Raw genomic sequence first — 12,072 nt, forward strand, 5'->3', positions numbered from 1 at the left:
TTCCCTTTAATTCTGTCAGGGAACGCGGCAATAAAAAATTGCAAACAAAATTGAGGAGCTTCGATGGGTTGTGCGAGCAGCCGCGAGCCTTTTTCAGTGAGCGGGCAAGGCTCCTGGGAATTGTAAACCTGTGCTATTTTGGTGTGAACTCCGCGTGAAGGGAACATAAAGATGATCAGCATTGTATAAGCAAACGTGGTCTTCCTTACTTTCTAGGAATTCGAGCTTCTAGCCTCAGTCCGACCGAAACAAAGCGAGAACAGAACATGTGCCGGACATTATTATTATTATTAGCACGTTAAGGCGATTATAAAGCATGTAACGTATGCCACGCAGCAGCTATTGACTAGTTTGACCACAGCTTCGGCTGAAAGAGTGTAAGTAATGGAGGATCGGAAGACAAAGCAGGCTACTGTCCATTAGCCATGCAGCTGCTGCAGCTACAACATGTGTTACACTATGCTTCCGTTGGTCGCCTTCATAGTTTGAGCATAATTTACCTATTCTGTTCCTATGTTTTCACTTTTTGCTTCCCGAAACATCGAATAACAAGTCATAAGCATTACCTTGCCGAAGAGTTTTCACCTTACTATCACTAAAAATTATTTGATTTATTTAGGTCCTTGCTGCGCTGCTGTTGTGCGGGAGTTCAATCAGACTTGAGTGATTGAATCTTGGGGTCCAACGTACCAATTCTATTCTATGCATGTGCGCGTGTGCCCAAAGGTACTTGAACAGTACTGCGTGTTTAATTTTGCTGGCCTATAATTGTATATGACGGTTGAAGAAGGTCGCCATGACACTGTTCGTTGTAATAATTGTGGCTAAAGAATGAACGACGAAAGCATTTTGCTTCGTGGCTTTAGATCTTGAGTGACAGCACATTTGTTTAACGCTTAAGTCACACACAGTGAAGTGCGAGTAGCACAGGCATGCACAGTTCTGGAAGGATTTGAAATTGCAGCGTTCCCCCGGTATCCAATCTTTGCGACCGCCCCTTTGAGAATAAAAGACAAGGAGGGCGTGGCAAGCGATTTGATCCACAAACACTGAGCATGCGTATCCACTCAAAGGAAAGCAGGCAAATAGTCAATGCGTGAGCCACTGTCTCCGATCTTATTTTGCGACAGTTCCCTCTGCATAACTCTTCACAGCATGCATTGCATATTAGGGTGAGAATCAGCGCTCTTAACAAGGTATATTGAACGTGATGCTTCCGTTCAGAAAACTTCAGCACATACAAAGCACCACTCAGCGGACACCAGCAGTGCGTTTATGACAGTGCACGAAGGTCTGTCTGTCAGGGCCTCTGTCACCAGGCAATTAAACGTGTTTACGCATGCACACATGAGCGATATCGGCGTGAAACAGTAATATTGAACTCACGTGACGACCGCAGAAAAGACAAAAAACATTACGCCCTGCTCAGCAAGACTTCGGAAAAGCACAGTGACCTGATGACAAATAAATAAAAAAACAAAAGTACTTCGCAAGCGAGGACGCGAAATTACCTATGGGACCAGTTCTCAATGCTTGCAATACCAAAAGGCATGCGTTGTGTACAGTCATGAACAGAACACAAACACGGCAGGTAGCGATAAAATAAAGGATCGCTTATTCAAGGCACAAAAGAAAGCGACACAATAGCTTCAACTACACAAAAAAGCTCCAAGACATGTACTAATGTTTCCCAGCGACGACCAATGGCCCGGGAACACTGTCAGCGTAATTGTTGCCCTCGAAAAGGACTCATCGACTATACAGAAAACCCTATCCGGTTTCAATTTTGCTTGTGTGCACGATGAGTATTAAATACGTGTACACGAGCAGGAAGCGGCCGCCTAGCTGCTTCACTCGCGCGCACGTCCCTAGTTCAGGTGAAAAAGGTGCACTTCCTCCTTGGGTTCATCGGCGACCCCAGGGGGCAGCGGAATGCCCGAGCAAAGGCCTCCGAACTGCGCACGGCCTTGTTGCAGTCCACAGTTTGCGGACCGACGGCTCCGCGCAACGTGCACGTCATGTAGCACAAGGTCATAAAGAACACCTGGTCGCCCGAGAGACCACCAGGAATGCCCCGCGGCACTTCGTCGCCACCATCGATCAACGAGTGGCGGTAAGCCGCATAGGCCACCTCGATAGCGGGGATCTCGGGGAAGACGCTGGCTATTTTTCCGGTTCCGCTCTGGTTGTGCTCGGCGTTTACACCGACGTACCTCTGGCTCTTGGCCAGGCAGCCGTCCCGTTCTGCGAAACCCTTCGCCGAATCGCTGAAAGTGAATCGAGGGATCAACGTCACGGTCACGGACAAGAATTCGTTGGTGGACAGAACGCTGTCACCGCACGGAACGCCCAGGTGAAACAGAATGGTCCCTGTCATCACAAAGATTTTTGTATTGTCTTGGGTTGTACGAATTGCTTGCTTTATGCTTGCTATGATTTACGGTTTGTGCAAACGCAAGCCCACTAAGACACATTTAAGCCCAGGCAACACTGCAAATCTTAGATTAGAGGGGCTATCAAACACTTTTCTAACTAATCATAAAATGACCTACCTATTATAGTGCGTCGTCGCACAAATCTCGTTACTCAAATTTTTTTTCGAATCCTTCACCTATAAGGGCAGTTATCTCACCGATACCTGGCTTTCTCTCTTTTTGTCTCCGCTAGCGCGCTGCCAGCTAAAAAGCCTTTTAAGTCTTTTAACAGCCTAGCGCTCTGAGACGTCCTTTTGTGTATTTATCCGTAAGTATTTTTTTTCTATGAACATAATAAACTTGATTTTGGTTCTCACGTCACCATGTTTCTTAAGCTTTTTCTTCATCAAACCTCGTTTTAGTTCTGGTGCCATCGCACAGCCGGAAGCTTACAGTGTGCTTATGGATGAAATGTTTGGATTGTGGTATAACTTGCGAACAGCGTAGTGCATAAACATAAACACTACATGAGAATAAAGTTTTAACTAGTGCGGTGCACAACATTGCAAGAGAAAAATGTTGTGCAACTCGAACTCATCGATTCTGTCACACAAGTGGCTGAAGCTAGTGTAAAAGTAAATAATTTGTCATATATAACCAGAGCGTGCTATCAGGCTACATAGTTGCCATCACGAATAGACCGAAAAAGTGGCCTTAAATTTTTTCAACGCACTCACTGCGATAGAAAGGAGTCGCCGAACGTGCCGCTGGGATGCCATCTGATCCCTTGACGGTCCAAGGAGGCGACCAGTTGCAGTGCCATAGAAAAACCCAGCCCGCCGTACAACATTGCTTTTGTGCCGCCAGCGTAGTAAAGAGGCTTGGTCACAGCGCCGACGGCCACCTTCACTGAGTTGCTTGCGGCGTCGTAGATTAGATACGGCAATGCGTACTTTACTGTATAGCCCCAGACATCGATGCCGGGGCGCGGACGGTAGATGTCAGCGGCGCAGCGGCTTGACTTGACCCAGTACTCCGCGAAGGACGACCCGGCGCTGGGAAAATCTTTGTACAAGCTGTCGAGCGCATCGCTTTCCAGGTACTTCGCTGGGGGCCACAGCTTGAGGCGCGTGGATGACAGCTTCTCGGCGGCGAGCTGCCGGCTCTCGGTGTCCAGCCATTCCGAAGCGTTCACCATGTCCACTGAGGCCGAGACGAGGCTGTCGAAGCAGGCGCTGACGGTCGAACGCTCCTCTCGCGAGAAGAGCGCCACAGAGCCGAGCGCTATCACCAGGAAGCGGTAAGGGGTCTCCACGAATCGCTCGCAAAAGTACGGCCGATATATCGTGACGCCCTGGTCGTAGCGGTTCTCCAGGAGCCTGTAGTCCACCGCGGGAGAAAACAGCTGCACGAAAGACCAGGCTATCAGAGACAACAGTTCGGGGTCTTTGTACGATGCCATCACGTCTTCGAATGCCCGAAAAAAGCCCGCGTCGCTTAAGAGAACCTGGTCACTATGTTCCACGTCAGGCTCGAGCTTGGACTGCCTAAAGGCGTGAAGCCACTGCTCGGAGTCCACCGACGGCGTGCGCGCTCCGATGTCGGCGATTGTCGCCAGCACTGGATGCACGACGGCCGGCCGCATGTTGGTCAGGAGTCTTCTATAGACATCACCTTCCATCGTTAGTGCTGAGTCTATGAGTGTCTTGTTTACCGCAGAACCGTCGTGCTTGCCCCTCAAGACGAAGTGGAACGTGGCCCAGTACTTATCGTATCCCCCTGAATGTTTAACCGTGAGGTGATGTTGGTACATCAGGGGTATAAGGGAACCAGGATCCATAGTGATCCGCCAGTTTGGCGCAAATTCTAAGCGCAGTGCCCTCACTTGAAAGAAGAGCGGGACCTGCCACTTCAGCGCCAGCGTCATCAGTACTTCGAGAGCAGAGGCGCCACCTGGCTCTGATTTTTCCGGCCAAGTGAGCCTGCATTTGTTCAAAAAGTTCCAAAATATCTCCACGTTAGAGCCGTACTCTGAGCGGTCGCCCATGCAAGACGAGTACATGGCTAGTGGCTTGAGGCCGGCGAGAATTATCTTCGACCCCTGACGTAGCACGTCATTGAATCTTGGGAACCACGACTTGCGTACGTCATCCATAGCAGAGTTGGAGTGTTCGAGGTAGCCCTGGGGAGGCGACCACGCAGAGCAGACGTAGGCGCTGAAGTTGTCGCATGGATCGAGACTGCGGTTTAAATTGCCGAAAAGACGATAGCTGTGACGCAAACAGTCTTCAGTCTCGCACAGCGGCTCGGAAGGCACAGACCGGTTTTTTCGCATGAACATGATCGCAACGATAATTGACGCGACTGTGATGAAAAATACGAAGATGCTGGTAACGACGACTTGTCGTTTGGTTATCGGCACCCCTGCTACCGTGACCACGAGACCAGAAACACGCCTTGCCTGCAGCGAGAACAATAGAAAAGAGAAGTAACAGTAGTTCATCTGGGTAGTCTATTTACTGAACAAGAAAAACCTCCATAGCTGTTTTGTTATTCGTGTTAAAATTCATCGTCACTAGGTGTGTATGACTGGTCCTATATAGTCTTGCTTCGCAGTTGTGCAATAAAACTTCGAAACCTGATCTTGAACGCTCTGTATTAGCCACCGCGGTAGCTTAGCGGATATAATGTCGCGCTGCTTAAGACTAGGTAGGTCGTGGGATCGAATCGCGGCGTTGCGGCCACATTTCGATGAAGGCGAAATGCAAAAACGTACGTGTCCCGTGCGTTGGGAGCACGTTAGAGATTCCCTGGAGGTCTAAATGATTCCCGAGTCCCCACTTCACGTGCTCCTTAATCGAATCATGGTTTTAGCGCGTAAAACCCGAGACTTCAATTCTACAAGGCATATGAAAGAAGCACCTACATATGAAAGAAGCACCTACAAGGCATATGAAACCGACCATGGCAAGAGATACCAGAAATAAGTTACGTCATGCATAGTTATATAAAGTCGCAGTTGCACTCTGTCACCTGATGGCATAGGTGTTGCGATTTCGTTGTACGGCGAGGAAAAAAAACTAGATTTTGAAAAATATGTACATCCTTCCTGTGGCAATCGGGCGATTACTCAATGCCCATAGATGTGTTTTTACCCTAGGTTTCACAGTACAGCTGCAGGTGACTGTTTGGGTCGGTGATCCTTAATCTGTGTTACTTAATAATAATAATTATTGGGTTTTACGTGCCAAAACCACTTTATGATAATGAGGCACGCCGTAGTGGGGGACTTCGGAAATTTCGACCACCTGGGGTTCTTTAGTGTGCACCTAAATCTAAGTACACGGGCGTTTTCCCATTTCGATGCCATCGAAATGCAGCCGCCGTGGCCGGGTTCTATGTTAGTTGTCAGCGCGGAAATGAAGGCGCCATTCGAGCAATCATCTTGGAGCTTGTAGTTTTAATGCGCAGCTTTGTCGCATCGAAGCGGCAAAATAACCCCAAATTCCGTTTAATTGTGCAGCACAAGCTACGCACAGGATAAGGAAGAGCCGTTGCTGGGAAACAAAACGCAAATAAAGTTAAAAGCGAAGCGCGAGAGAATGACCAAGTACCCGTGATTCTTCACATGCGTCGTATTCCTTGCTAAATAAAGGAGGCAGGTACTCGTGCATGAGTGCAAAAACTTTTTCATATATCTCGAGAAAAACTTGTTAGATTACAAAAGAAACAAACATGAGGGTTCGAGTGACGCATGCTGGAAGTTGGAAGGGGGGAGAGCGAGAAATCTTATCAAACGAAAGCTCATTGGGGCATCCTCGAACAGGTCCCCTCACGGCCCCAATGCGCTCAAACGAGACGAAGGGGAGAAGTGGGCGAGTGGCGCGCCATCTGTCGGGCAGCGCCGTACATGCGAGGAGGCGATCTTCTGTGTTTGCCGCAAGATGGCTCTGCATGTGCGCCAAGCGCAGAAGATAGCGGAAACGTACTTCGGTATTCGTTTAACTGCGACTTCTGTAATTTACATGCTCATAATTACCGATATGCACCGCAGTATAACTTTCTACGGCAAGTTTCTAAAGCAACACCGCATTCACTAGACGCGCTTTTGTCCCTCTTTGAACCATCGAACTAATGGGTGAGTGGTAGCGTCTCCGTGTACGCTCCGGAGACCCTGGTTCGATTCCCACCCAGACCATCTTGCAAGTTGTTTTTATTTATGAATTGCCTTCCGGGATTTTTCACTCATGGCCAACGCCACCGACGCCGCCGACACCGGATTTTCTGCGACACGAGCTCCTTAACGCTGTCGCGTTAAAACCGTATCATGCTCTATCCGCCATCGGCTTCGTTACTCAAATTGTGCAAGGCAACTTGGACATTAGGTCCCATTTCGCTGTTGTCGCTGTTACGTGTAAGGCCGCATGGGAATGTGTATAAAAATATAAATCACTGCCTGTGCGAGCAAAATTACCATTTGTACAATGGTAAATAGGTGTTATCCATTGATTTCACGTTTTTTCTTGCTCATCTTTGTTTAAACAAATGAATCTTATAAGCGAGTATCATGATCAACTCAGTTGTGGTATCATTAAAGCAGCCCATATTGCGCGGGAAGGCAAACCATCTGCAAGCAAACCATGTAGTAATTTATCTCTGAAAGAGCTGTCGTTTCGGAGGCAGCGTGCGAATAAAATCTGGGCAAACACAATGTAATGTTTTATCTAGTTTTGGATCTGTGCAGCACTTCTTTCGGATCCCTTCCTTATTTGTTTGCATTATGCAATCCGGATTCCCAGGTTTAAAGTCGGCGCTTGACCTTGTGTACCCTTCAGTTTGTCTTCGTCCAATGTAGCACTCTGATTTTGAACAATGACTAATGGTCTCTCCTCCTGGTAATGAATTAATATTTGCATTACCAGATGCGAATTCCTTTTCAGAGAGAGAGAGAGAGAGAGAGAGAGAGAGAAAGAAAAACAGATGTCTATAAATTAAAAGAAGAAAAATGTGCATTTAGTAAAAGGCAACCCCAGTGGTTTAACCAGCTAAGTGAAGAAACACGTCAATGGGGCGACATTGAATGTGAACTAAAAAAAAAAGAAAACTAACTGGGCTTTCTTTGCTTACTTAGAGGTCTTAAACGCTCAGCGCTCATTGATGTCGGAGGCAAAAAATGCTTAAAGCTGAAAATCTGATTTTTTTTCGTTACATCAATTCAAACATTATGCACAAGCACTTCTGTATATTGATATACTTGCCGGTCGAGAAATGCTCCAGTTAAAGAGCTCTGTCTGCACAAGGCCTAAGCTATCTCGTCACTTTGTCGGTGTAGCAGGGTCTGCGTAGAGCTTAGTGCAGGAGGATACTTTTATTGAGGTAGGAGTGCCGCACTGTGGTACATAGGCGCCATACGCTGTCATGCCATGCCAACTATAGCGTCAGGAGCCCACTGCCTGCTTTTGGCCTCAGTTGGGGCATTCAACTGCAATCAGAAGGCGAGCAACGGCCACTGATTTGAGGGTGCATTCTCATTTATACTCGGCAAACTAGAAACGTAAAGGACCAATTAGAGGGGCGCAATTTCCTTGTATGCCTATGTCCCACGTACTAGAGTATGCCTACTTTTCTGACACGTGCTTCCTTTTAGCCTGTCTAGCGTCAGCCGACATCGTGACGAGGTCAAATGTCCGGCGGGCGTCTTGTGCCTTGTGACTGTAGGACGCCGGTGTGTGACGCTAGAGATTTTGCAGCTCGGGTCTTGAGGCCATGATTATTAGGGTCACAATAAACTAAACCTTGTATTCACCCAGATATGATTGATAAAATCGGTAAATCCCTCCTAAAGACTGCGTGAGTACGTTGCACATAACGCTGCATATTTTATAAGCGAAATTGTTGTTTGGATACTTGCGTGTCCACATCTAGTGCGCGCGTAATATACACCAATGTAGGCTCAGCTGGCACATTGTGGGTGCAATATAAATCTAGTCAACAGAAGAACTTACCGCTTTTATATAAATGCCAAGAGGGACATGCCCCCGTATTTCAACGTTAATCAGGCGATGAAACATATCAGTAACACCTTTTCCCATTAACGTGTGACACAACGGACAGGCGATTACGATAGTTTCGCAGATGTCCGCTACGGTAATAAAAGAAGAGCAAAACATTACGCAGATACTATGTACTGTGGGAATAAAAGTTTTGCGAAGCATGTCGCGGGTACCTGACTATGGCAGTGGCCCTGAGAAGGCACGCCTCGACCGGCTCTGTGACTCTCTCGAAGAATTCGAGCAGGCGCTTATAATGCAGCTCGGGCATATGCTGAGGGTTAGAAATAAACTGGGCTCGCCTAGCTGCTCGATCATTGCGGACACCTGCCTCTTTCTGTGCGCTCCGCAGTACATCAAACTCGATTTGCCCAAATAAACCTCCCATGAACACAATATCTGGGGTGTGTTCATGAGTTGGTGCGGTTGGCGAAGAATCCTTCGCATTAAAAACATACAGAGTGGAAGCAAAGTATGGTAACGCCAACCTTTCCGCGAGTGCGTAAGGCCGACCGCTCAATGACGTGCAAAAGACAGCAAGATACACACACACACACACACACACACACACACACACACACACACGCACACACACACACACACACACACACACACACACACACACACACACACACACACACACACACACACACACACACACACACACACACACACACACACACACACACACACACACACACACACACACACACACACACACACACACACACACACACACACACACACACACACACACACACACACACACACACACACACACACACACACACACACACACACACACACACACACACACACACACACACACACACACACACACACACACACACACACACACACACACACACACACACACACACACACACACACACACACACACACACACACACACACACACACACACACACACACACACACACACACACACACACACACACACACACACACACACACACACACACACACACACACACACACACACACACACACACACACACACACACACACACACACACACACACACACACACACGCCCACGCACAAACGGCTGAATATTTATGCGTGTTTGCGTCTTATTTACGGCTGCTAAATGTTATGTCGTAGTCGGCATGCGCAGTCGAGACGCCCGGAGGAGCATACTAGCGAGTGCAGGCTCTAAAGAACGAAGTTCAACTCCTTGTTACCCGCCGTGGTTGCTCAGTGGCTACGGTGTTGGGCTGCCGAGCACGAGGTCACGGGATCGAATCCCGCCCAGGGCGGCCGCATTTCGATGGAGGCGAAATGCGAAAACACCCGTGTGCTTAGATTTAGGTGCACGTTAAAGAACCCCAGGCGGTCGAAATTTCCGGAGTCCTCCGCTACGGCGTGCCTCATAATCAGGAAGTGGTTTTGGCACGTAAAAACTCCATATTTTAATTTAGAACTCATCTTTATTGCATGCTGAGCGGGCATGCATAGGACATGGGACCAGGTGCGCCAGCAGCGTTTTCCTGTAGCTTCATTGCCGCTTCGGGCGTTGTAGTCGGTGGATACCGGAAGTGACACTGAATTCACTATACCACACTATATAATCATCACGTTGTCAACCCTCGAATACAAGAGCCGAAGGGTACGTGCTTGCGTTAATTACTAGTACCGGCAGCTCTTCTGGCTAAATAAAGGTAAATAATGGGAAGAGGATATATAATTTCATTCCTTATTAAGGATGGTGTTTATAAAGACAGTTTACTTTATAGCAATATATTCGGTTTGAGTGACTTAAGAGAGGGCCTTTCTTGCATCCTTCTAGCAAGACTTTAACGGTGATCTGTTTCACGCGGTTGAGTTTCGGCACCCGTAAGTGTTTCTCGCGCGTCAATTTCCCGGCACGCAGTGACTTGCACTCTTGTGTTTCCTTTATAACGGCTACGCTTTCTCACTACCCTGTAACTATCATCGTATTTAGTATCGCGCGCGTAAAGTGGCATTTACGCTGAGAAACAGAAACGGCCACGTTAGTACGACTGAACCAAGCGAGGCTACTCACGTCGCATTCGACACCCTTGGACGAAAACCCCCTGGGCTGCTGTTCTTTGAGCAGGTGAAGGACAGACGAGAGGGAAGCTCGGTGCTCAAGCCTCGGATCACGTGGCCCCGACAAGCTTCGCGAGTAACCTGATTTAGAATACTCTCCGTGCTCCGCTGTTTCAGGAGCGACCAGCTTGGCGGTGGCGCCTGGGCTAGTACTTGAAGGCACAGCGACAGACATTGTCGCCTTGCTGACGGTGTCAGGTAAATTCGGGCGGCACTCCGTCAGATTCGCGTCGCTGGCCTGATGCAGTGGACATCTAGTGGACTGTGCAGAAAGTAGCTGCGAAGAACTCCCGCCTTGTTCCTTGACCCAAGTCCGATGCGAGGCGTGGGGAGTACTCTCGGCAGCGGCGGCGGCAGCGGGCTGCGATGAAGACTGGAGCTGCGACGAGTCGCGTGCCTGCGAGTGGAACCGATTCCTGGGGGGAAGTCTCAGTGCCATCTTGAATGTCACCGCTGGGGATCTTCCGTTTTGCTTTGCTCTTGCCCGAGGAACTCGAGGAACGAGACATGTCGCTTGTGATCGAAGCCGATGACTGCGTTCGAGATGCGCGCAGCTTCTTGCTCCTTTCTTCTGTGGTGCGAGGAAGCATATTTTTCGTGCGTATTCTTGCTCTAGCAGATTGTGGGAGTGCGCTCTTTGAGTGAGGTCTTCTTCTTCTATTGCAGCCACGTAGCTCAAACGGCGCGTGCAATAGATGACCGATTGAGACGAAGATGATATCAGTGGAACTGAAAAAAAAATCTGCTCAGTAATTGCAGCAACTTAATGCGAATGAAATTAATAATTTTTAGAGGAAATGCAAGAAACGCGTAAATATTCGTCGTGATCATAAGTTTGATTTCAATATCGATTTCATGCTGAGTGATTCATTGATTGATAACTTTATCATTCCACCGAGCTGGGGTGCCCACCTCTTAACCTATACATAGGTAGGGGGGAGGAAGAAGCAGACCCCGCGGGTTGAGGGCGGTGAGTCTTCACGGCCTCAATGGCCAGGCGGATTGCTCGGCGCTGGTCGTCTTCAGCCTCGCTCTGGAGCAAGGCCTCAGAGGCTTCTCTACTGTCAGTGTTTTCCTTGGCCTCTGGAGCCAGCACACTCCCATAATAATAATAATATTATTATTATTATTATTATTATTATTATTATTATTATTTCATGCTGAGAGCTTGCTCTCCGCCATCGCTACGTAGGCCAAAGCATTAAGAGATATTTTCATGTGACCTATGTGGCAGCGCGATTTGCAGAGTCGACGGCACTCCCTCTCTACGGGAAAGCGTTCAACCATGCTTGTCAATGTGTCGCTTGAGTGCGAATGACCGCGTTTACCGTGGTCGGCACACCTTTGTGTGGTAAAGCTTTGTTGTATTAGTAGGAACCTTTCCACTGCCCGTCATACCATGCAGGTTACCAAGAACTTCCAGTATGGAGTTAGTATAACCAACTCTAGAGAAAAACCTGCCCCTAGCGCTGATTCACTGACATCGGCAACCACAAGGGCGCCGCCGTGTTGCC

General features: G+C 48.3%; 1 protein-coding gene across 1 annotated transcript; it reads right to left on the minus strand.

The window, feature by feature from the left end:
* Positions 1–1,873: 1,873 nt before the first annotated feature.
* On the minus strand, positions 1,874–10,997 carry LOC129382884 (endothelin-converting enzyme 1-like). Its single transcript, XM_055067115.1, has 3 exons — positions 10,512–10,997; positions 3,152–4,875; positions 1,874–2,267 (listed from the first exon to the last, which is right to left on the minus strand). Exons 1-3 carry the CDS (start codon positions 10,995–10,997, stop codon positions 1,874–1,876), a joined length of 2,604 nt encoding a protein of 867 aa, XP_054923090.1.
* Between the last annotated feature and the right edge of the window lie 1,075 nt (positions 10,998–12,072).

Source organism: Dermacentor andersoni, chromosome 3 (genome assembly GCF_023375885.2).
Source record: "Dermacentor andersoni chromosome 3, qqDerAnde1_hic_scaffold, whole genome shotgun sequence".
Classification (NCBI taxonomy): Eukaryota; Metazoa; Arthropoda; class Arachnida; order Ixodida; family Ixodidae; genus Dermacentor; species Dermacentor andersoni.